General features: G+C 45.9%; 1 protein-coding gene across 1 annotated transcript; it reads left to right on the forward strand.

The window, feature by feature from the left end:
• Nucleotides 1–2,306: 2,306 nt before the first annotated feature.
• pot (zona pellucida domain protein papillote) lies at nucleotides 2,307–6,004 on the forward strand. The gene is made up of 5 exons (XM_014359820.2): nucleotides 2,307–2,733; nucleotides 2,822–2,987; nucleotides 3,079–3,403; nucleotides 3,813–5,335; nucleotides 5,408–6,004. The coding sequence occupies exons 1-5, from the start codon at nucleotides 2,307–2,309 to the stop codon at nucleotides 5,886–5,888; spliced, it is 2,922 nt and encodes a 973-aa protein (XP_014215306.2). The 3' UTR covers nucleotides 5,889–6,004.
• The last annotated feature ends 20,387 nt before the right edge of the window (nucleotides 6,005–26,391 follow it).

Below are 26,391 nucleotides of genomic sequence, written 5' to 3' on the forward strand. Positions count from 1 at the left end.
AGGGGATCATCCCACCTCTCCCATCCTCGATGAAGGGCTTTTTCTTCACGACTATACCCCCCCTCTTACAGTCTTTTTCTTCGTACAAGCGTATACAGTGCACTTTTAACCGAGTGAAAAGCCAAACTATTTAAAATCCCAAGTTTTTATATCGGTGAGTAAGCATACCTACCTACACATTGTCCCTGTGTATATTATACACTACAAGGAGTCCGCAAGCTCGCCCCCTATATTAAAATACGCATATACAGGGTGTATATATACATACACATAAGTAAACGTCTTTCCGTATTTTTAACTCTTTTGTATGCATAACAAAACCGCTGGCATCTCTCTCTCTCTCTCTCCCCTTGTAATCGGTGCCCGATCGGTGTGTGTGTGTATGTGCTTCGTTGCTCCATTACCGCGGGCCCTTTGCGCGAGAAAACGACCTTGTCGTGGCGAGGGAAACCTGCCGCTTTATTCTCTGCTCTCGCTCGCTCTGTGCAATGGGTTTCGTACACATATACATATATGCGTGTGCTCCGTTAATTGTGTACATCTGAATGTACTATTTGAAGAAGCCATTGATGGTCATCAATCGACCGTTTTTTCTTTTTCTCTCGGACGAGCCGTAAATTTTCCGCATAATAGCGGCCATTGAAAACGTCCGTGTGATGGCACTGATTTACGGGAATCGGTATTACCTATGGGTATTTATATGTATACATGTACCATCTCGGAAAATAGTGCGCGGCCAAAGTCGAAACGGCCAACCCAAATATCGCTGCAGAGAAGATTATTTATATAATTTACACGTATCCATGTATATATATGTACGTTACGCGTTGTACGGCAAATACAAGACTCGTAATTAATATATGTATACCTACATATATTATTATTTGCACGCGCGGAATATCTTAAATTTTATAACTGCGCTTTGGCTCTGCGTATCACGTGTGTTATATCCTCGTATACGCGGCTGCGTGCGCGTGATTTTCCCATTAATATTTTTGCCCGGCTGACCTCGCTAGTGTATTTACGTACACCGTTACAACATCCGTTTGGCCAAAGCGAACGTAAGTTATTGGCTTCTTTTTTTTCCCCCTCGTCCCTTTATGGACCACGCGTTTTAGGAAAACTAAGAGAAAAAAAAAAGAAAAAAGGTCCATAATGGACATATTTGCGTATAAAGCCGTATATACGGGCCTGTTAGAGCCCCGTCAGGCAAGCGAGCACGTGCCGATAAGCTCCGAGAGTGAAAGTCCAGCACGAGCCGCGTGGAATTTCAGCCCAGCCGCGACGCGCTCTTGTAATAATACCTACTCATGCGTGTATACGTGCACTGGACGGAACCACTCTTGGTACATGTACAAATATAGGTATAGTTGTACCGCCCTGATTGGCATTGAGGTGTCACTATCTGGTATTGGCGTTCACACCCGTGCACACATACCTGTCCCTTTTTTTCTCTCTCCGTCTATTTCTCAAGAGCTGTAACGTATCGGTATGTGCGCGCATTTTTTTTTTTGTTTTTGTTTTTTTTTTCACGTACTTCTAGCCTCGGGCGAGGAAGTCGACGACGAGACTATATACGGCTCGTAACACAACACACTTTCGGACTATATTTATATGTACGGCCTGGATTTTTGTTTTTCCGTCTCGTTGTATCCCCTTTGCCCTCCCATATTCATTTTTTCCTTCCCCAGCGAGCATATATACACGTATTTATCGGGTAGGTATACATATATACACACGTGCCTGACCATTCGCAACGAACGATCTTATCTCGAGCGAGCGTTCTCCCTCGACTCGTTTAACATTTATCTTACCCCTTTTTTTTTTCATTTTTCATTTTTTTCTTTCTTTTCCCCCCCATGGCGATCGTTTTGTTGCCGCTGTCTCCGAGCGACGTACGCGCATATTCACTCGATACTAAAGCGCAAGGTGCCGCGCTGGAGCTCGTTCTCCGTGTTATTGGGTTCATCGGGGGTGGGCGGCGCTACGTCGAAGCTTTGTTTTTTTTTTTTTCACTTTCATTTTCTTTTCGTTTCCCCGTATCGCCTACGTATGTAAAAAGTGTTTGCTCAATCTGGCTTTACGGCTCGTCACATTGTGTATCCTTTCACTCGCAACGCGTCCTCAGGAACGCTGAGACTTGATCGATCGAGAGTATACATATGCGTACTCGCGTGGTGTACGTACGTATATGGTATACCGATTTCCTCGAATTTCCCGGTTTATCCTTAAAATCAACCAAATCATACAAACATGATTGTCATCATCAGTCTGACCCCCTGCCTTTTTCAATCTTCTTCCAGACGATGCGTACGGTCCTGGTGATCCTGCTGGGGTGCTGCCTGTTGAGCAGCTGCCTGGCCGAACAGCAGCTGCAACAGCTCCAGCAGCAGCAGGTCGTCCAGCAGCCAACGGGCAACGTAAACGACGAGCCGAGCGATGAGGACGCGCCGTCGCGCGATCGCGAGAATCGGTTGGACGAGGTGGACCAGCGCGGCTTGCCGATCTACACGACCCTCAACGGCTCGGTGACCAACCTCAACGAGATCCTCTCAACGATCCACTTGAATCGCACCGAGGCGACGCTCAACTGCTCCCAGGGCAGTATGCAGGTCGACCTGCAGTTTCAGGAGGCGTTTTATGGACTGGCGTACGCCGATTTCGACAGAAACAGCGCGTGCATGACCAAGGGCCGGGGACTCGACACGGCCAAGATCGAGCTGCCCCTCAAAGGTGACGGATCAACATACACATACATATTTTGTTGTTTACTTTGATTATTATTATTATTATTATTTTTTTTTTTTTTTTGTGTGCGCAGGTTGTGGAACAATCCAGGGTCCACCTCGGGTCTTCACCAACAACATCGTCGTGCGCTTCCATCCGTTTCTCGAGATGGACGGCGATGAGGTCATAACGATCGTCTGCCGGTATCCCCCGGCCATTTCGAAAGTCGAGCCCGCCATACCCGACCAGCGTATAGGCTTGTGAGTCATTATTTATCCCCCATTTTTTCAATACAAAAATATACACGTGGGTGTATGTGTTTTTTTATTTTTTTTTTTTTCATCCATACAGGCCTCCGTCACCGCCGCTGTTGAGCGCAACCCACATGCTCCTGATGATCTGCACCCTGCTCTTTCTCACCCTTCTCTTGCTGGGTCTGGGCTGCTCGTACATGTGCCTGAAGGGCCGGCCCGTCTCCGTGATTCACCGTACGATCGCCAGCTCCGAGATCACCAAGATATCCGGGTCGACCGAGGGCCTGAGCCACCGATCGCTGTTTGACGACTTTAAAATCCCGAGGATCGGTGGCACCCATCAGGCCTACGGTAGCGAGACCCACCTCGTCGAGCACTCGGACACGCTGCCCAGCGACTACCCCAGCGAGAGCCACTCGGAGGTCAGTTTTTTCCTTTCTTTCCTCTCCGATCGAGGAAGGGGGGTTGGGTTCTTTTGCGGGGGACGACGGATCAGCTATAGATTAATTATTTCACGCTGTGAATTTTTTTTTTTTTTTTTTTTTTTTCTCTTTTATCAATACACTCCTGGCAACGAGAGTCGTTGGGTCTCGTTTGCGCGTATGGGTTTCTGACAAAAGAACAAGGTAAAAAATGTTTTTCACAATGTAACGCACACTATTGTCCGTATGTGCACTTAATCGTAAAAAATTAAAATATTATAATTGATTGTTATGTGTGTTAATAAATGACCGTGCCTATAATAATGCAATACGTGCGTAGATAATATGTGTGATAATATGTGTGAAAAATGATGGGCGTGTGGTTGACGAGGCTCCTTTTGTGCAACAGGTCGACGAAGAAAGATCCCTACCCGTATCCTCGGCCGGCTCATACGAGACTAAAGCCTTCGTGCATCCCCAGGTGGAGCAGCGGGCGTCGAGTTCCCTGTACTCGGAGACGATCAACGAGATCGAGAGCACGGCGGTGACGGCGTCGCGCGTGGTCGGCCATCAGAGCCGGCACGGGGTGGCCATGCACCTGGAGCCCAAGTTCGACGTGCAAATGCGGGTGAAGCAGGCCCCGGCACCACCGAGTCCCCTGCCATCCGAGTCCGAGGCGAGCGTGGCCCTCGAGCGCAACCTCACCACCATCCTCGAGCGCGAGGAGAGCAGCCGCACCACCACCGACGCCCCGCCGCCCAATCGCCTCACGAGCTTTGCCTACGTGCCGGAGCTACACGCGCCCCCGAGCACCTCCAGACAACAGACGCCGCCCGTCTACTCGAGGATCCTGCGCAAGCAAGCCGAACGCGAGAGCTTCGACCTCGACACCGAGCGCACCGAGACGAGGTCCCTCACCGAGGTGACTGACGCCACGCACGCCAAGTACCGGGTCGCCAGCATGCTGGCCCCGAGCAGCCCGCCCGGCTCCACCCACCGCCACCACCACCACCACCAGCTCGTCACCGAGGAGCAGGAGACCCGCGAGGAGACGGTCGAGCCCCTCGTCGAGCCCGTGGTGTCCCCGAGGCGGCCCGAGATCACGACCCACGAGGTCGACGACGTCTTCCTGCGCACCGTCACCGAGAAAAAGACCATCGAGGACATCGAGCGCCACAGGCGCCAAGTCACCGAGTACCACGCCCGCCACAAGCCCCTACCCCCCGATCCCAAGTGGGACGTCACCATACGCAACTACCCGACCAAGGCCCACGAGTTGGCCCCCACGCCCCCCGACTGGGAGAACTTTTCGGACGTGAGCTCGGCCTCGAACCTCACCGTCACCCTCGAGCCGGCCACCACCGCGGCCAACCAACACCAGCCAACGACCTCCCAACACCCGGCCACCGACGTCCCCATTGACGTGCACATCCAGCCGACGTACACCAGAGCTCGTGGGTCGGAGCAGACCGAGCGCTGCTGCAACCTCGAGCGGCTCCTCGAGCCCCAGTACGCGGCCGAGTTCACGGAGGCGGAGCGGAAAAAGTGGCGAGAGATCATAACGACCGAGAGCACGCTCCGGAGTTTGCTGACCGAGGCGACGGTCAGGGAGGATTACGAGCTCGTGAGGAGGGACTCGAGGTACGCGGGCCTGTTCCCCCCGGCCAAGTGGGACGTCATCATAAGGATCCTTGGGGCACCGGGACCCGGGGGCTCGGTGCCCTCGTCGGGCTCGTCCACGGCGAGGACCCCGACCAACGGCACCGGCCAGAGATACAAGCGAGCCAAGTCGACCGAGTGGGACAACAGGTCGCGACGCTCGTCCCTGCCCACCCTCTACGAGTACGAGAGCGACGGTGGCAGCTCCGCAAGGACCTTCACGCGGCTGGCCACTGCCGGACCGGGTGGCATCTTACCGGGCACCAGAATCAGGTAAGGGCTCGTTGATACACTCCACTCGTGATGGCGTATGGATTTGTAATTTTGGGCGCTTCCCCTTTGCAGGAGACTAAGCTCGACGACGAGGGGTGGCAGCGAGGCGGACCTCCGGTCCATGTCCGAGATGACGGTGCGGGACTTTGCGCGGCTCGACAGGGACGACCAGACGAGCTTGTCGTCGTACGACGGCGACAGCATGGTCCGGTCGCTCAGCCAGCCCAGCTTGGCGCGCTCGGGCTCCGAGTTCACGGAGCACTGGGGCCTGCCGGCGCGCAACCTGCCCCACTGGGGCGCCGATGACGACGAGGACGAGGAAATGGGGGAGGAGCAGGCGTGCAGCTCGACGGAGACGACGCCCAGGCCGGTCCGGAGACGGGAGCTCCTCAGGCAGCACGAGTCCACCACGGGGGGACAACCTACCGCCTCGGCCACGGGTTTCGTCAGGTCGTCGAGGTACAGCGAGATGCGGCTCCAGCAACAACAGACCAGCTCGGCAAAGCGGCCTGGCTGGTTCCACGACGACTCCGAGCCTGAAATGCAGATCTGAGCGTGCCCGTGGAAACGCAGCTTCCCGGTGGTCGCGTGCACCGCGGTACACCTCGTGGAATATGAGTTCATACACGATAGGCCCCAATACCATATAATATAATACATATTAGGTACCACAACCATGTACCGTGTTGTAAATGTTACTACTACTACTACTACTACTAAAAATCACAATAAGCCGGTTACCACTAGACTCGTATATGATTAAATATTTTCCCGCCCACGCGTGTACAGATATTATCCACGTGTATGATGCGTGTACTCAGAATCGCGCACAATTTGCTCACATCCGTTGCGAGTTGTACCGCGTAAACGCGCACCACCTGTATGGGGGCTGCCGCGTGGCCCAAACCTTATCATCGGCAATGCACAACATACAACAAATGCATGTGAATTTCAGGGACGCTACGCACGGGTTTGGCCGTAAACGTCGTTTACAGCGTCGCCCCCGTTATAAGTGGTGCAGGTTTAACGAGCAAAGAGAGTGGACGCGAGGGCGCTCGGAGCATTAAGATTTATCAAGGATAAAGAGAGAGAGCCAATGCATTTAAACGACCGATTTGAAAACCATAGACGAGCTATTTCGAGAAAAATGTGTATAACGCTGTATGGTTGTACGGGCGGTGAGTTTAATATGCGACGGTGCTGGGCTTTCCACTTGCCACTCGTGCCCCATCCTCCACTCCCCTCATGCTTTTTTACTCCCTCCGCGAATAAGTAGCTTTTCACCCTCTCCCTAACGCGTCGTTCTATCGGGAGGGTTGTAAAACGAGTGGGACTGTAGAGCCCAGCGCCTGTACAGTTTACACCCCGACACTGCCGGAATATTGGTACATGTGAGCGTGGGTATGGGCGTATAGGTGTCCGAGATGAAGCGCACAATCTTAATTTTATACTGCCCCATAGGTATCTCGCGCTGTTGGCTGTTTCTAGCAATTTTTTTTCTTCCACTCCGCGAGCGAGAGGGAATGACAGTGGGAGGGGACGAGACTTTGCTTCCTAACACGGTAAGGGGATCGAGGTACTCGTACGCACTTTTGATACGTTGCTGTTACGTTGTGAGATGTACTTTTATCATTCAATGAGATAATTCCTTCGGGATTGTAAATAAACTTTTTTTTTTTTTTTTTTTCTTTTTACATCGCGTCCGCGTGCGTGATACCCATCGATCTCCCCCGAACGCATTAGTGATAGTAGTTGTGTAAGATACTTTTAGTCTGTACTCTGTCTTGATTCTTACTTTGTCTTTTTGTTTTCCACGAAGAGTAAAATGTATGGTGCTGGGTCCGATATGGCTTTTCAACTTACGTGTACATTGTTTTTTTTTTTTTTTTTTTTCTACTCCCACTAATCCACCCAACATATATACCTAATCCTCGTTTTTTTTTTTTACTTACAAGAAATCGCAAATACTTTATACATACATATAATATGATACGCAATTCCATGCATTATAAATATTATACATGATCGACTGTAAGTTTTACACTTGTAACGTTATTATTATGTGTGGTAGGTGTGTGGACGAGAAAAGTTAAAGATGCGCCCATCAGGTATTCTTTTGCTTTTCACGGTGTGTTGTAAAATAAAATTAAAAAAAAATAAAAAAAGAGTCAAAGAGCGAGTACTTGTAAACTGAAAAGTATATATGTTACTGTATTTTTAGTATATGAATATTAAAAAACAAAAAAACAAAAAAACAAAAAAAAAAAAAGAAAAAAAAAATGTCACAACAGTCAAAGTGATACGTACTGACGACAGGCTGGTGACCGATGCTTGAAATCGCTGTGCAATATCGAATTATTACTATTATTATTATTAATTTCATTCCTCCTTACCCCACGTTAGCAATCACGTAGAGTTGTAAAATGAGCATACTGGTCGTTCGTCACGGGCAACCAGAAAGCTCATTCTCTCTTGCTGACCTTCGCAGTACCCCCTTATACTTTTTTACTTCCCCCCCCCTCTCCAATGTATACGTATTTTAACACGATAACTCTAGTTTCGCAAAGTAAGGTGCTAATCTGTAAATACTGACACTGACGCGTATAAAAGTTTCAGTGCAGCGAGGGCCTGCGAGGCGGAGGGATACACAGAGGTAAACTTTGTACCATAGGAGTACGAGTGGTTGTGTTGCTAAAGTTCGATGCACCACTGAGCTCCTACAGTATGGACGATGCCTGTCGCCTAACCCAAACTTTGAACGCATATATAGTACAGCGCAGCATTGAACTGTGGAAGTTGTGTTTTTTCGTGTACACCCGCGTCGTCCAACCCTCCGCCGGCTGCAGCGTATGTGCGTCGACTGTATCGATAACTTTTTATTACTTGAATAAATGAAATAATGCTTAATAAACACACCCATGTGCCATTTTTTTCCTTCTCCATACACGTCGAGCAAATTCATTCAGACAAATGTCAACTGCTTCATCCGATTTGATTGTACGAAAAAGTGTTTACAGGTAAGTTGTTCACGCAACGATCAAGAGTGATTTTTTTGCTATCACTGAACATAAAATTGTTCGTCTATTAAACTCAGCAAGCACTTCCAATCGAGCATTTAAAACTCGCGCCCAGTGGGATATTCCAGATAATGGTCAGTGATCGTGACGAGACGACCGTACAGAGTCGGAGAACTTTCGAGCAGGGATCGATCCACTCTCGGTGAAAAGCTCGATCGAGCGCGTCCTACGAGGAAAATGTCCTTTGGCTCGATGGCCAATTGGGCGAAAAAAAAAACCCTCTCTCCCCTCCTATCCTCGATAAACCTTCCGTAAGTGTTGCGCAACGATGTACCTGTATTGTATACTTTAAGCAAACTTTGGTTATAGGCAATAAAATTCAAAGTTGACGCGAGCACGTGATATAAAGGTAATACTAAATCGCAAGATGAATAAGTTCCAAAACGATTCTCAAATAATCCCACCTTTGAACAGCGCAGCTGGTGAAATTGGCACGCGCATCTCTCGATAACTTACGAAATCAACGTCAAAGTGTCGAGTACAACTCCGTAACAGACGGTACTACTTTAGCTTGATCTTAGAAAAAAAAAAAAAATAAACGTCAGATGCACGTACAATAACAACTGATGCAATGGAAGCGCATAGTAGTCGTGCCAATCGATCTTCCCTAAAGTCGGTAAACCTATTCATCGAGGCATACGCGCAATCTAACAAACAACCCAACTAACCCTTTTCCTTGCAGTTATAGTTAGTTGGTCCTCGTGTACCTTCCTCGTTTGTTTTTTAAAAAAATGACTCGAGACCTTGTGTTTGTTTTTCACGACCGAATAAAAAAAAAGGGGGGCAGTTATGCATCGAATACTCGCGAACAAGACACTCCAAAGTTTGCTCGCCACGTGGGGGGAAAAATACGGTATAAGCTCCGAGAAACCGCTGCCGCGAGTACACAAGATCGTTAGCCCAAGCGAACGTGGAGAGAAAAGAGTCGCCTCGCAGCTTCAGCTCGTTTGTCTTTCGATGTTTTCAACCCGAAAAAAAAAAAAAAGAAACGCGAATTGATCCTCGAACGAGAGAAGAGAAAAGAAATACCCTTCATCTCCTCATCAAAGGCCGAAATTACTTTCTTCATCAGCCGTGGGGACAACGCGGGACTCTCGGTAAGAACCGCGCTCTGATTAATTTTGCTTCATCCTTCTCGCAGACTCTTTTTTTCTCTTCCTCGACTCGTTCATTTTTCCTTCTCTACGCTCCAAAGAGCTGCTAGAACACCGACTCCCTTTAAGACCTCGATTAATTAGCTTTCAGTGTGTACAAGTACAGGCGACTGTTTGGACACTTATCGCTTGATAAAGCGAAATGCCGTATTATTGCACCTTTTTTTTTTTTCACGAGGCAGCGCAGTCGTTCCGCCGACGGTGGCGATACATTTTTATATTCTAATCAATACTCGAGAGCGCAAGCTGGAGTATTGTCCCCCCTCCACCCCCTCTTTTGTGCGCTAGAGGAAAGAGTAAAGTGTACGGAAATGCTATCACGGTGATGTCATGTATACCTACTCCGAAATTTACATTTTTCTCCCATTTCTGTATAGTTGGAGCTGCCCTCGATGGAAATGCCGAGTTTTCGTGAAATCTCGATCGACGGGCAAAAAGCTTGACTTTTATCGTGTTTACCAGTAGACGTTTCAAAAACAACTCAGAAGCGAGGAAAAAAAAGAAACAATTACTTCCGAAGAAAGACGATTTTTAAGTTGAGTCGAAATTCATGAGAATGGGAGCCAAATAACGTATTCAGTAGAAACAGCCGAATACGGCCAGACAGTCGTGTACCGCGCCCGGGTGTCCCATCGCATCATGCATTTATGCATAAGCACTCTATTAGTCAACTTTTTGTCGCGACCTTCGGATACACGAATACGCGTGCTCGTTCCTGAGAAACGTGTACTTTTCTCGATCCCCCCTTTCCTCGATATTAATACTAGCTTTGCTCGAGAAAATTATTTTCCTCCGAATCACTCGTGCGAACCAAAGTCCATCTCTAAGACTCTCCTCCGTCGAAAAGGATAATGAAAAAAAGAGAAAAAAAAAGGCCAAAGTAAGGATTCACTCGCCGAAAACAAAAAAATATGCACCGAAAAAGCCACTGGTGTACAGAAGCAACGACCACGTACGTATATTTTTTCATTTTTTTTTATTTTTTTTTAATTTATTTCACGGATGCACGCTTCGCCGCACCGCAAACAGCACCGACGAGCGCATCCATTCGCCGTACGCGTATGTATACACGACGTCATCGATGCAAGGCCGACATCAAACGAACAAGTCCGCTTGGTCGCGAGCGAAAAAAAAAAAAAAGGAAGAAACAAAAGGCCTCGCCCGTACCTGTCTCATCTCTACTCTGTGGTGTATTCTTGTACCCGTGTACTTATACACAGTCTTGGCTGTACGCGCAGTCAAAGGTATAACGTAGCATTTATTTGGTTCCTTGTCGCATCACTCCCATGGCAAAAATATTTATTTACGGCAAAAGTACAACGCCACCGAAATGAGGTATATATATTATATAGAAAATACGCACAGTAAATCAGACCACAAGATCAGAGAGCCCTCACCGATCGAAGTGTGGATCATCTCGCGGGACGCTAAACAGATCCAACATATCCAAAGTATTTAGCAAGTGTAATTATAGCCACAGCTTATCGGCCGTGCGATAATTCGATGGTGACGAGTTACGTGTTGCACGTACCTACAGGTAATACACTCGCAGCCTGTCTTTGTCGGAGTCACTCAACGGGGCGATCCAAATTGTTGAATCGGCGAGCAATGTATGCCGCGCCAAGGAAGTAACAAAAAAAAAGGCACACCTGTCCCGAAAGGGGCGCGTGCCACCGCGGGAGCTCGCGCGCGTCATTCATCCTTGCAGCCCCCCGAAAACGCGCGCCGGGACAAGGTACACACACGCTCAACGCGCAACCTCCGGCTCCGTATCCTTGACACCGAACCTCCCTCTCTCTCGTATTTCCGGAATCCGCGTGCCGCGCGCGCGCCGGTAAGGTAAAGGCCAACCGCACGCCTACATGGAAACACGCAGAAAGCAGCCCTAGGGAGAGAGTTTCTCCCCGCACATCAGTGCAGAAAGACTCTTTGTAGGCATTGGAAGGGGCATTCTATACATATGTATACGTGCGAAAGAGGTATAACGCATGTGCGGGGCGGGGGTGGTTGTTACAAGTAGCTGCCGGGGGAGAGGGCGTGCGCGGTGGAGCTCTGGTGCGAGCACGAGGCGCAGCCGGTCGGACGGTGGACGCGCCACTGTACCACACTCCACCGCTGGTGCTACTCGGCGGCGCTCACCCGGTCTCAACATCGGGACCTATTTTTTTCGTTTTTGTTTCCAGTTTTTTCGTGACCGAGTGTACAGCGACCGGCTGGTCCATCCTCGGATGGAGGGAAAAAAAGTCATCAAGGAGAATATCGTGTTTGTAGTTTTGGCTGTTGTGCAAATGTTTGGCCTGGGTTTAGCGTAACCGGCGCTTCGGCAATTCGCGCAAAAGTGCAGATACCGCGCAAAGCCAACGAGTTTTGGGCGCCAGAAACTACGGGGCTGCTGCTTTCGTGTCGCGATAAGGAGGCGCGTTAATTTCGCGAGTTTGGTCGTCATCGGTACAACGGATCGGCTGACGAGTGTGCAGACACGGTGTGGGATTTCCATTGAGCTTGAAGTTGAAGAGAGACGAGCAAAAGAGCGGGATAATGACGGAGGAGGAGGAGCACGGGATTCGGAGTCAAGGTCGCGGCCGAAGGAGCGCCGCCACGTGCCCGCCGCGCACGTCCGAGCAGTGGGTTTTCAGCGGCTACGGAGGCGAGACTGCAGGTGCACCCAATAACCGTACGCGATGGGAAATCAACCGAGTGCCTATATGCGTTTAATGAGCGGGTGATACAAGAGTTTGGTGTTTTTTTTCCTTATTTTTTTTCTTTTTTCCACTCCTACCTAAGCGTTTTGAAATCAACACCAAAGGATTGTGGACTTTTGGGCGAACCGGACAGTACAATGCATTTTTACTCGTAGTACCTGAAAGGAAACAACAACAACAACTTGTGCAATAGTTTGACAAAGCAATAAATACACCTCATTTACTTATTCTGTATGAGAATAGTGCGGCTCGCTCGTGCGTGATACGTGATTCGGTGGCTTTTAATAGACCTAATTGTGAACAATGGAGACGGCTGTGTGTTTTTATTTTTACCGAGTGACTATACTAACGGAAGGCCACCGCAGATGATTCGTCTTTGGCGTTGAAAAAAAAAAAGTTTGAGGTGAGTATCGAGTCCTAATAAATGTATACATAATATGAACATGCTTAACAGGCTTCGCGATTCATGAGTGAACGTACGGTTTCGGTATGATGGATTGATGTTTATTCGTGCCGAGTGACGTCCGTGGGTGGTCAATACAATAACGAATGAAACTCGTGAATATGGAAATAATTTCAAACCAATTAGCCCCGATGATTTTAAACTCATTTTTCTTGGCAGAAAGTTTCTACGTGTCAACTATACTATGCGGAATTAATTGTCGCGTAAAATGACCAGTGGGTATAAGTATACCGATGATTGATCTACTGGCCGAGGTGCGTATAGGCTACCCGTCACTTCTTTGCCGTCCGTCAAGACAAGCTCTATTGTCCTTCAACTCACAGTAAACGCGCGATTTCAACGTAGACGATTTTTCAATCACATACTGCTGTCAATTTGTATTGTACAGTGCTGGCATTTGTTAGTTTTTGTCTTGGAGATCATTGAAAAAACTTTACCGGCTCGTAACGCGCGTTTGCTTGCAAAACAACTTTCGGCAAGTTCTTTACAGCGTATCTTAATGAAATCTCGAGCGTTGGACTCGAGAGACAATGCCGAAGAGACGATGCCGAATATTCAAAACAGTACGTGCACAGTCGGTCATAAATATTCCACTTGCGCCGAAAAATCAAACTTGATAAAAAAAAAAAAGAAAAAAGTTCACCTGCCATGGCCTTGCATCACCTGTTTTTGTATATATACATACAGTTGCAGCAGTGGAAATGAGCTCGATGAAGCGGACGAGCCACAAGGAGGGCATCCCGACGGCCGCGAATCCAGCCGCGGCGCGACGCTACGCCATGCCCGGGGGCCAGAGCTCCAAGAGCCTGCGGAGCCTCATGCACGGCAGTAGCTCGGGCTCGCCTGTCTCGCCACTGAGGACCAGGTCCAAGTACGAGCTGAGGAGCATCAGCTTCGAGGGCAGCAAGGTCCTCCCCTGGACCCTCAGGTAGGCACTGCACCCGTCCTTTTGGGGGTGATTTTTCGTACTCCGAGACGGTTCATCGGGGTAAGGTGGGCACAAGCCCTACTAACCGCCGGGACATTCGTATACGTCTAGTGCCTTTTTTTTTTTTTTTTTTTTTTTTTTTTCATTCCCCGCACAGACGACGCAAAAAGTGTCCTTCGACAACCTCGATGGAGGGAGGACCCGAACTTTTTCAATATCGAGATTCAAATTATTTATCGGCACGGTTATTAATAGTTGAAGAAATAACAACGCCACGCGTTACATTTGTTTTCTTTCTCCCCCTGCGTTTTGAGAGGTCCGAATTGTTTTTTTTTTGTTTTTTTTTCTTACAAAACCATCCGGGCACATTGTCAAAGACGACCCTCCACTGGTTTGTATACTCGTGAGGTGAAAATCTCGAAACGGTCGCAGAATGGCATATATGGAAAAGAAAAAGCAACCCAGTGGCTGAAGAGTTCCAATTTTCAATTCACCCTCCCCGAGAGAGAGGTGGGCGCATTTATTATTGAGCAGCTTGGCCCCGCGATGAGCCAGAAGAAAAAGGGCACAGTTCTCTTGAATAATCAATCGCAAGACGTTTCCAAAGATCGAGCCGGCGAGAAAAGAAAACTTGATCAATCGCCACTTTTCGTCTCGTCTGGAGGGGGGGATCTGCCTCGGGAGATACATCTCGTTAATAATTTAACTGTGGACTCGTGCTCTCTCCTCGACACCACTCGAGGCAGCAGCGAGCAGGAAAATTGATGATTAATTGTGTTGTCGTTTTTAAAGCATTTAAATTTATTCCATGGTGTTGTTTTCATTCAACAGCTTTCGGATAAAAATAAGAAAACAAACACAACTTGTGATTACAAATTAAAATATGTGGAGGTAAAAAAAAAAAATCCATACTATACATGAAAACACAAAATAATGCAGTGCAACATCGAAGTAGAGAAGGGGGCGCACAAAGGAGCGCGTAATTACGTAAAACCCGTGAAAGGGCGCGTCGACGGCAACGCGAGGTGAGAAAGAAAAAGCGAAGAAACTTGGGAGGAGAAGCTGTCGTGCGTATATTTTATTAAGTACCCACCCAGCGCCGACAGCCGAGTATGGGGGCGTAAGATATACGAGAAAGTATAAATAAAAGCGCAAGCAGCGTCTGGGTACAGTCCTTTAGCCGTGTGCCCTACGAGAGACGCCGATAACGATATAAAACGAAGTTAGTCAGTGAATTGGAAACCCGTCGCACCGATGCAGGATACGCTGCAGCGAAAACGGTGTCGACGATATTTTGTTACTTCGACCCTATTTAATCTTAAAATATGTTTTTGTTGGTGTCAATTTGATTGTCTTGGTACAATGTAAACTCTATACGAGTAAGCAGCTAATGATAAGTGTGAAAAAAAAGGCAGAGTAGGTCGAGCGTACAGGTGGGTCGGCATCACTATTACCTTATCCCCTGCAACTAACCGGTACACAGGAGATTACAGTCTTTTATCGAGATGAAAGTATGAAACTGGTGTACTCAACCCCCGGTGTACATGACATTCAGTGCTGGTAGAATTTCTAGCTTTAAACGAAGTTATGAAAGATTATGAAGTGTTGCTCGAGGAGATATGGAAATTAAAGCGTTACAAGGTGGTCAACTAAAAATTGGACACACTCGGCTTTGAAATCATCCGGAGCGTTTTGTAACGTCCATCAGATACTCGTTTGGATTACTTTGCTTTCAAAGAGCTAAAGCTACGTATACCTATACGTGTAAGCAAGAAAAATGCGTCCGTCGCGCTTAATTTGAAAACTCATCATCCTGAGAGGGATTCAAAGCAGTTCACCGTGCCCTTTTGAAACTAACTTCTCTCCCCTGCAAACGAAACTTTTTCGAGTTGAAACTGATGCATCTTTTACAGAAAAAAAAAAAGAGCATCGGGTAAAAACACCCAACAGATGCAAGTTGTTTTTCCAGCGTCAGAAATCATTTGCAAAGTATCCACCCAGCCTCGTCCGTGTGCACGTATAACCCAATCAACAATTTCCGCCGCAACAGCGAGACAAACCAGCCAGCCCGACAGAATTGTGCGATGCATGTCATACGTATGCAGCCTTGCGTCTCTCCGCTCCGTTCGAGGCAGCCCTGCAGGGAAGAGAGGAGCGATCGATTGATTGGATTCGACTCCTCGATACGGGGCGGGATTGCCACCTCGGATTATTCCATCTCCGGAGCCTATACTCGCTCTCGATCAAGACCAAGGTCGCGGCCAAGAACCGGCTACTCGCTTTTTATTTATTTTTTTATTTTTTTCATTTTTAAGCTCTCGAGCGGGAAAAGTAAATTGGACGGAGTGTGTGTGCTTTTTCTCTTTTTTCTTTTTCTTCACCGCGAGCCACAACACGTTCAATAGCTGTTTGTTTTCCTCGACGTGTAAGTGTATGTTGTAAGCGGGAGGTGCCTGCGAAATAACAAAAGTTAATTTCGTTAGGAAGAATAGGTGGAAATGGGGGCTAGGGAGGGGGTTGTTTTTACGGGCGGTCAGGGTTGCGAGGGACTTTCAAGAACCGCGTGAAACAATCGAGCTTTTTACATCTGCTGAATATCCCAAGCTCGATCCTGGTGGTATGTACAAATTTGACTGTTATACCTCCGTTATGCACTCGGTAGTTCACGATACCAACAATTTCATTGATTAAACGCACGATGCGATCGAAATTCCAACGGAAGATATATCGAAAAGCTTCGCGACCACCAGCGATGATGGTGACGGTGTATAATCGTATATGCAAACCGCAATCCGTGGGTAATCATCTATCGGCGTGACGCTTGAAATATTTACCTGGGCGTGTGTACCTGCAAGCTCACGCGCGATCCTCGTGGTCAATGTACACGTATTAACTACCACGTGCTCTCTATGCTCGTGAATAGGTAAATGAGCTTCTTGTATATTTGTGCCGATGTGGATCGGGTGTTGTTTACAAGCTCTGACACGATGCTCGGCATGAATACTCCTATGTTACCGGTATGTTAGCGCCTGTGGAAATTTTTCCAGCCGATGGGATACTAATACCCGGATTCCCTGTGTGATCCCCCCTGGTGCGTTGTACATTGTATTATATCATGGGAGGATGGATAAGGGGAGCGAGCGTTAACCCCCCCGTGTGTGGGGCTCTCCGCTGCTGTACGGTTGATCGAGTGTTACGAAGCTCTGTACGAGGGTTTTTTTGAGATTCGATGCATTTCATGCCTTGTGCACTCATCAGCAGGTTTATCCAAACAATATTACATGTTTGTATATTGTGCACTTTGGTACCTGGACTTCATGCAAACAGTAATTACTGAAAAAAGTTTGAGCTTTCGGAATGATAACAAAAACGTGTGTTTGGGCAAACTCATTAGTATAGAACAGCTTTACCGAATCTTCGCAAGGTGTGTAGCTTGCATGCCCCAATTACGTTAGGAGCTTAACGATGAGTTGAAAGAAAAAACCCTTTTTGATGTTCGCTGTTTTCAACAGGATCACTTGTAACTTTGTGCGTATTCGACCCATCATAAAATCAATCATTCGATAAAACATATATGCGTATGACAATTGAGAAAAAATGTCCATTTACTTTCCAAAAATGTATATCCTCTTGGTCCAACATTTCACGCTCGGAAGCTAATCAGCAAACTACCGGCCAACATAAGCCCCCTTACTCCCTCCGCGCCTCTCCCGCACGCGCGCAAACGATAAAGCTCGTTAAACCATATATATACATGCGGTTGCATGCAGTGGCCGTAGAATTAGTACGAGTAGTTAGCGTATCAGCGGTTCTCCGGATCCCACGTTTTGCGGAGCTTCCCCCCCCCTCTGCACGAAGCTCCATCTCCGTCGGCATCTCTATAATTACCCCTCGTAGTCTATACTCCGGATAGTGGTAGCTGCGGTGGAACCAGCGACAGAAGTATAGTCGGCTGTTCTCTCTTTTGTGCCACGCCGATCGATCATGCTCGATCGAGTGGAACCGGCCTCCCCCATAGTACAGCCACCGACACAAGCGAGCACCTTTCTCAGAGCGCGTGAGAGCTGCTTTGTCACTGTCCGAGCCCCAACCCTTGCAATTAACTCTTTAGCTGCAGCTCATTTTCTCGCTCTTCGTGGAGCTTTTTTGTTTTTTTTTTTTTAATTTACGCGTTCGCCCAACAGCTCGGTGTCTACCCCTCTCGTGTTTCATCCCCAGCTTTTTCAAGTGCTCGCTTTTCATACGATCAAACGGAATTGCGACAGGCAGCTCGTTTTTTTTCTATTTTTTTTTTTTTTTTTTTTTTTTTTGCTTTATAGGTATGGCAATGGCTCATGGGATAACCGGGGATGTAATGAAATTTTCAGCGATAAATGCCAAACGTGTGTACACGGGAGACTTTTTCGTCGCGTCAACTTTATCATTCCCTCTCCCGGATGCTGTTTGGATTTATTGGAAAGCGATGCTGGATGTGTATTATCGTCGGGGCAATCCAGATAAATGAAACACGTGTTGTACGAAAAAAAAAATAATAATAATAATAATGCTTGTATCCGTCGATTTATAGTCGTGAGAATGATTTTATTGACACGTGCGTCGCACGAAATTTCGATAAAGTGCGCGAATAGCATTACGTTTCCAACGCGCCGCGCTTATCTAGTTGTGCAACACGGAGTGCTGTGATTATTCTCCAATGAAAAAAAAAAAAAGGAGTATTACGCAGCAAATCAATAACAAATTGGAATATAAGCACAGAGCGACTACAGCTGTTTTACGGGGGGGAAATGTATAATTAATTACCGATCCTCCAATTAAATTTAATAGGTCTCCCTCGCAACGCTCAGTATAGCCGTTCTCTCTCGTAACTCACATCGGCAAATTGTTGCTGTTCACTTTTCATGATCCGAGCGACCTGTCAAATTAAATCTACGAAACGATGCAAGCCAAACCTTTCACTTTTATCCCGAGCTTTTTACATGTAAATAAAACAGAGAGCATCGACAAAGAAGAAAAATAACTAATGGGCGTTGGAGTGGACGAAAAAGAGAGAGAGACGACGAGTATTTCCGATAATTCTCCATCTGGACGTGCAAGGTGTGTCGCGCACCTTCGTCTCTTGTCGGAGCGGCAAAACAATGGGAGCGAAAAAATCGCGCTCGAAAGGCATCATGAAACTCGACACAAATGCAGGCAGCATCCATACGCGACTGATGTGGTAAATGGCGTTCTTAGATACCTATACACTCGTGTTGTTGCACAGCAGCCAACGGAGCTTGCGAGGGAGATACACACCGTTTAGGTGCGACAAGGGGTTTATCCGATGAAAGAGTCGTTTACTCACGTGATGAACTGTTTTTCCATTCCACGCCCTTTACGAGCTCTCCTGTACATTGATGTAACATTAGATGTAACGCCAAGAAAAAAAAAAAAAAAAAAAAAAAAAAAAAAAAAAAAAGTCCAAACATCGCAACGCAATGTAAGAACTCGGTTGGATGACAGTAGTCCTTCAGCGGTAACAACCTGAGAGAGCTTTGCGGGGGGGGGAGTTCAAGGACTCCCCTCGGCTCGAGCACAGGGGCCTTGCATATATACGCGCGCACATCACACAGGCAGTACACAGCGAAGGTGCGCATCGATTTTACTCACCTGAGGTGTAACGCGTACGAGTCAAGTGATGTGTGTTGTACGAATGGACGAAAACCCATGTGTTCCTCCGCACTTCGCAGCGAACAGCAACACACCGAGCCCCCAGTGTATTCGCGATAGCATACATCTTCGTCTCGCAGATTTCTTTTTTGCCTGCCTTCGCTGCGTTTCGAGTAGTTTACTTCCAGCCGAAATTTATGGTGCGCGCGAACAAAACACACCAAGGTACCAGTCTGTTGTTTGTTTGTTTGTTTGTTTTTTTTTGTTTTTTCATTTGTAGGAGAATAGGGGAAGGGTTGATCGTACTTGGGAAGGATGGATATTTCAGGTAGAGTATGTTTTCGAAAAAATTGCCGAGAATCAATTAGGATTTGAAAGGCTTATCAGGTAAACCGCTTTAAAACTCCACCGCACGAGCACGAGGAATCAGAAAGCGGAATTAACGCTTAGGTCAAAAGTGGCGGTAGATCTGGCCGAGGAAAGTCCTGCCTCTGTACGCGCGGACGAGTCGAAAAAAAAAAAAAAAAAGTGGTAAACGCACGCGAGGAGTCTATTATACGCAGAATGGGCTCCCCTCCGCTCGGGCTTATTAGTTTCCGTGGTCGAGCTTTTCTCCTTTATCACTCGTTTGCAACCCCCGCAGCCTCCATTCACCACTCCTGCGCGAAACGAAAGGGGGAAATTTGTCCTTTGTTCCTCTCTCTCTCTCTCTTTTTCTTTGAAAGTGTAGGTTGGAAAACAAGCCCTGCCGAGTGCGCCTCCTCTCTCTCTTGCGCTTGTAGTGCGCGCTTTGCCACAATAACGCGCCACGTTAGCCCGATGTATTCGAGATAATCGCTGAGCTGCTGCGGGAAACTAATTTTTATGCAACTTCCCTCACTCAGGCAGCGTTTGACGAAGAATACCTTTTTTTTTTTGTTTGTTGGTCTCTTTGCTTAACAATGCTCTTATACATATTATTCGCGAATTTTGAGAATTGATTTCACGATGTTTCGCTGGAATTTGGGTCCTCGGCGTTTCGCCTTGTTAAGTCAAAGGGGCAAACTATGGAGGAGAGTTTAGAAGTAGCTCTTAGGAACTCTCCGGTGGACCCTTCTCATGGGCAAAGTTGCCGTTCAGCAATTAACCCACCAAATTGCACGTACCCTCTGTATAATATATTGAGAGCTACACCATAAGTTTACAAACTACACCGTAACAATATCAATGAATCTCGCAGTAACAATCAAATCCGTTTGTAGTCGAACTTTATCAACGAGCTTCGTCGAACCGGTGCGGAAAGGTGACGAGAATTCATCTGGTTTTAACTTCCAATCCATCCCTGCATATTGAATCTTAGTAGTTTGATTGGTTTTTCGCTTAGCCCACCGAACTAATTTATTTGCAATGCGTGTGTTTCGTAAAATTACCGGTCATCGGAAAAAAAATGTTTACGCTCAATATCACCTGTACATCCCCACTTTATACCGTATGGCTATTATATGTATACGCTGACACTGCCAATGTGGGTTTTTGTGTATTGTACGGGTTATACGCACGACAACATCTTTTTTTCCTCCTCTTCCTCGCCCAACTGTGCGAATCCTCCTGTGAATACAGCCGAGCTGTGCTGGATCCATCCCACGCTTTTTATGTGCTGCTGTTTTTTCCTCTTCGACTTCAGGAACAATGAGAAGCCCGACGAGAGAGAGAGGCTTTTTTTTTATTCCAACCGTCCGGCTGACTGACTGGTTGATAGGCGGAACGTTTACCTTCTCTCTTTTTTTTTTTTTTTTTTTTTTTTTTTTCATCCTGTAGGGATTTTAGCGCAAAAGAGAGTATTGAGCTACTCTGGAAACGAGCTGATGAGGCGATCATACGACACTCGAGTGAAGTATGTTTCAATGGCTGGCGATGTTTCGGGAATCGTAGGGGATGAAAAGCTGTTTTTTGGATCGTATGAAAAATAATTACCATACTGCACAAGCCTTTTTTTAAATATTTGTGTACATCGAAAACGTTTTTTTGGATACTAACGTAACTTTTAACTTTATTACCTCAGCTGCCGAGTTTACAGAAACACAACATTTTTCGCCGATAGTTGGAGACGCCGCAATACAAGCAACACCGTCAATTTTGTATAAAAAAAAAAATGAATCAAATTGCAAAAAAAAGGATGTTTTACAATTAAGTAATAAGAAAAAACACGATCAATAGATAAAACTTTGCCTTCTCCTATTATTTCCACCCCCTTCGATCAATTAGCACCAGTTACTAAAAGATGATTCTTCGCGACACCGCAAATCGTCCTTTAAAACGCACGAAGCATTTTTCCCCTAAACGAAAGGTATATAATATACACATGTAGTCCGTACAGTCGCTGTTCTTGCTTTCGCCAAACATATCAAGATGAGCTCCCGACTTGTCGTACGCTCACCTCTGTGGACACACGCGCGCAGCAAAGACTTAGAATTCAGCCCAAGGACAAATAAGAGACTGATCCTCGCTCACACGCACGTGCACGAGATGGCCAACGAGGATTCCACAAATTTTCTCCTCGAAGGAGGACCGCTCGAAGATAATGACTTTTTCTCCCGACCTCTCCGTTCGTGTGTTACTATGCTCGCAAGGGGGAAGAAGAGAACGGCAAAGACTCATCCCCGGGATCGTTCCGGCTGGAGCTAGGGAGAGGAGATCGACGTTTTGGGTCAACGGGTCATATTACGCGTGCAAAGCTGGTAGTATACGTTGGGGAGGGGTGAAATCGAAAATTATTGTTACCGCGGGGAGGAGTCAATGGGGCGTGGAAGGACGCGCATTGAAATTTTTACGGTCGAAACGAGAGAGTATTGTTTTTTCTCCGAGGAAAATTGTTTTTTCAAAGCACGAGCTGGTGCTGCTTACTTTAAAGAGGATTTTCATGGTCAAAGCCATCGCGGATGAAAAAGACAACATCAAGCGCCCTTACGGCTAATTTAGAAAGTGATAAACGCATGCACGCAGCGGTATGATTATGATTTATATGTGACATCGTTAAAATAGCTGACAGCTCGTACGTCACGAAATAGTGTAAGACGACACGCTAAGGGAGCAGAGGGGGTCAAAGTTTTTCTCATCAACATGCTCAATCGTATAATTATATGATGCATGAGCAAATGTAGGGGTGGCGATTAATTGAGTTGAATATTCTTTTTTGTTCAATATCTAGGAATAAAAAGAGAACGAACGATAGATCATCGCCGTACTTTTCTCTACTCTACGTTTACGGATATATATTCATTCATATACGTAAGGATGGAGCAGCTGCTGTTGTTGGGTCATATACAGTGATGGTGGAGGCCTACCTCGGGGTATTCGTATATGCTGACAAGCGGGAAAAATTCCGAAAACTACCCACCAAAGGAGAAGACGAAAGTAGGCCGAGAGAGTAACGATGTGGGATATACGCAGTGCATTTTGTGGATGAATATGTGCGCGGCTTGTATCTACCCCCCCTCGCCCCGTTTTTTTCGTATATCTCCGTCGAGGATGATTTTTCGCGAGATCTCCGGTTGGCGTGTGTAAGTCGCACGTGTGCCATATCGAAGAGAGATTGCCGACTGAGAGTCGTTGTTCTCACCCCCCCCCTTCGGATCTTCGTATCTAGGTCTCGACTACTTGTTGATAATGGAAACCTGCGCCTCGATTTTTCCCCTTCGCATTCGGGTGCATTTCGTCCAAGCGTTGATGCAAAACCATACTTTTTATCCTCCAAAAGTTTATAATGCCATTTTAACAAAGTTCTATTCGTACATGCGCAACTCATTCTGATGAGTCTCTCTCCCTCGTTTTGTAAATAAAAACAAGTTTATCGTTGGTAGTGCCACTACGTGTATATGTGCGCTGGATGGAGTTAATTAAGAATTCTTTTTGAAGCATCACGAGCTTTTACGCTCGTGACGTTAAACCGATATTAAAATTTCACGGAAATTCGCCTGTCACAACTTCCACGGCTGGAGTACAATCTGGTTTTTTTTTTTTTTAATCGCGACAAGTTATCCCCTTTGACGTGGAAAGGTCACTTGTTTTCGATAGAATTTTCTATGCTTACAATTGAAGGACATATTATGTTATTTCCGTGGAAACAGTGGCATAAAAAAGTATACGGATCATTCGGTTCCCCTTCAACTTTTTTAGTGATGAAAAAAAAGACATTATGCATATCTGTTTTTGTCGCATCTTTGTAACCAACCCTATTGGAAATATTATGTGATTTTTTGTGGAATCGCTCATGTATAAAACAGACCGGTGGGAAGGTGAGAGCAAGATACCTTTAAAACTCGCTCGCAAATCTTTGTCTCCCCCCCCCCCCCAGTTACCCTCGTCTAGCTGTTACCGCCGTTTTACGTACCCGACAAAGTGGATCGACGTTTTCGCCTGTAAAGCCAGTAGGGAAGCTCGAGATTTTCTCGCGTCTTGGGGTAAAGCGCGCGAAAAAGATCGAGTGGTTTCGGTGTGGTAGACCCACGGGGGGGAGGATTAGATTGATGGGCCGAAGGGGCTTTCTCCTTTGAACCGGTCGAGGCACTTTTGTGCGGATAAAACGCCGAACGAGAGCTTTCGGCGACCCTGTTTTTCTGCTCTTTTGGGGATTTATCGAGGGAAGGCCTCGATTAGACTCCAAGTTCCAGGGGGTAGGAGAAACTTGCAATATTCATTGACAGCTTGATTCATGGGTCTGGTCACCTTTGACTGTTTTTTTTCCGCCCTTCTTCCTCCTATCTTACTGTCAAAGCTTTTACTGCCCGTGATGACATTTTTGTCGCTTTTATGGAGTGAAAAAAAAAAAAAAAAAAAAATTATAACAAAAAGAGCTTACGCGAAATCCGTCGACTAAATATTCTGCGAGCCAAATTATACTCTGACGCAGCAACTCGGCGCGCTTAGTTGGCATACAAACTCGGCTTTAAGCGATTCTTCTGACCCTCCCCCCCCCCCGGCTGTGCGCGTGGCTTAGAAGAATAATTTCGGGATTAGGCGAGCTCGCTTTAAGCGAGAGAAAAAAACTTTTTACTTCGTTGCGCAAAAATATAATTTATAAAGTATAATTTTCGAGTACCAAGTACGTATAGTCAATGACAATAGTTATAATATAACTATCCTTGTTCACTGCACTCGAAAACTCGCGCGCATGTAAAAGCTCTCTCTGCTCTCCGAGAACAATCAATCTTCCGTGCAAAGTTTTATTCCGCAGTACTTTTTTGCTCTTTGCGTGATGATCGTAACAAACTTCGCTGGCCTGCACACTGCAGGAGCATCGCATCATCGAGACTCCTTCTCTCGATCCTTCCGTGCACACCTATACATACGCTGTTGGGTGACAAATCGGGATCTTGTCCCAGAAGTCTTACTTGTCCCTGCACCCACACGTTTGGTAAGGCAGAAGCCGTGCAGGACGGCTGTTCGACGACGATTACGCGAAATTGCGGTCGGACAAGTGATGTCGATTACTGACCTTCGGATTCGAGTGTGTACATACATATATAGGTATACCGGGGCGTTTTGCACTTTTCTGTTGATCAAATTGTATACGGGTAAGTGCTGACCGATAAGTTCTGATTTTCTAAGTTTTCAATGCAAGATGATTTAGTTGCAATCAGGACTGTATAAGTTGTTACTGGCAGCACTTGTGACGATTTATAGGCTGTATACATATGTATGGATACCTATGAATTTTATCTGAAATTCTTTAGAGACACGATTCTCAAATTTACATGTTTTTGATACACCTGTTTGTCGCAAGGGATAACTTTGGGATTACGTTTTTTGCGCGTCTGACCAAAATTGGGGTTTACTACTGGTAATTGCGTAATTTCATTTTGGTTGATTTGGTATTTTCGTTTCTACGTAACATTAGTACTTTCAAATTTATAAATTTCACTATCATTCAGTTCATGCTCAAAGTTCCTACAAAACACTACTATAAATCCCTACAAGACTTATTAATCTTGGTTACTACGTCACGCTCGTTGAACATATGTTTTCCTCGAACTTTAGTTTTCCCATTTAAAATTTAAAATTGGGCTTAAAATTATCAAGTATATAAATATCTCTACGAGAATCATTTAAATGTAACAATAAAGTGCAATAACTATCCTCACGTAGGATTTTAAAAGAAATTTATCTCGAAAATTTGTTTGATTGGGTAATAATTTTTGACATTTCTAAATTGCGTCATAAAATAACTTTTCTACAATAATTTGTGTTTTTTAAGCGTTTGTGAAAATTTCCATAGGATGAAAAATAAAAGTAAACAATTTCCAAGTTACTGAATAAATATTGGCAAAACTGGAGACCAAAGAATTAAAAGAGAATCAGGAGATGCATAAATACGATCATCTTACTTTTCAAAGATCAGTCAACACCTTTGCTGCTACATTTGATTTGAATGTGTCCAAGAAAATCAGTTATAGAAAAAAAAATTTTTTTTATCATGTCTTATCCATCAGTGTTAGATATAAGAAAGCTTGCAAAAAAATCCCTTGCTGCCGTTTCTGCTATACATATATATATATATACATATATGTATTGCAGATAGAGGGTGTCCAATCGGTAAGAAGTTTTCCTACCGTTTCATCCGCTCATCCACTAGCACGAGAATTACCTTACCTATCGGCCACTGGATATCCGATGAGCTTTCGCAAGCTCTGCCCCCAGTGTGTAGGTACCGCCGATAGAGTGCGATCGCAATGCTCGGATGAAAAGCGCTTTGAAGATTTTGAATAAAATAAAACTCTGTTTTTCGACATTTCTAAACTTCTTATTTAATTTCTTATAACAACAATAAAACAAATATTTATTTCAATTCTTTGGAACATACGTGTACTGGCTTATCGGGAATTATTTGCATACAGCAGATTCAAATTTACGACTTATTCTTTTTAAAAAATTGAGCTTTAAAAATCTCGCTCCATCGTTTGGACATCAAATTTTTCCATGATATAATTATTACACATTTTTCAACATACAGTATCATTTGTACCCTGGTAATATGGGTGTTATTCTTTGGAACAAAAATTAAAAAAAAAACAATCGTCTGTTATCTGCTAATCAACAGTAAGTATCCCT

Source organism: Copidosoma floridanum, unplaced genomic scaffold, assembly GCF_036245765.1.
Source record: "Copidosoma floridanum isolate Cflo_tuat_1 unplaced genomic scaffold, Cflo_Japanese_pri ptg000001l, whole genome shotgun sequence".
Classification (NCBI taxonomy): Eukaryota; Metazoa; Arthropoda; class Insecta; order Hymenoptera; family Encyrtidae; genus Copidosoma; species Copidosoma floridanum.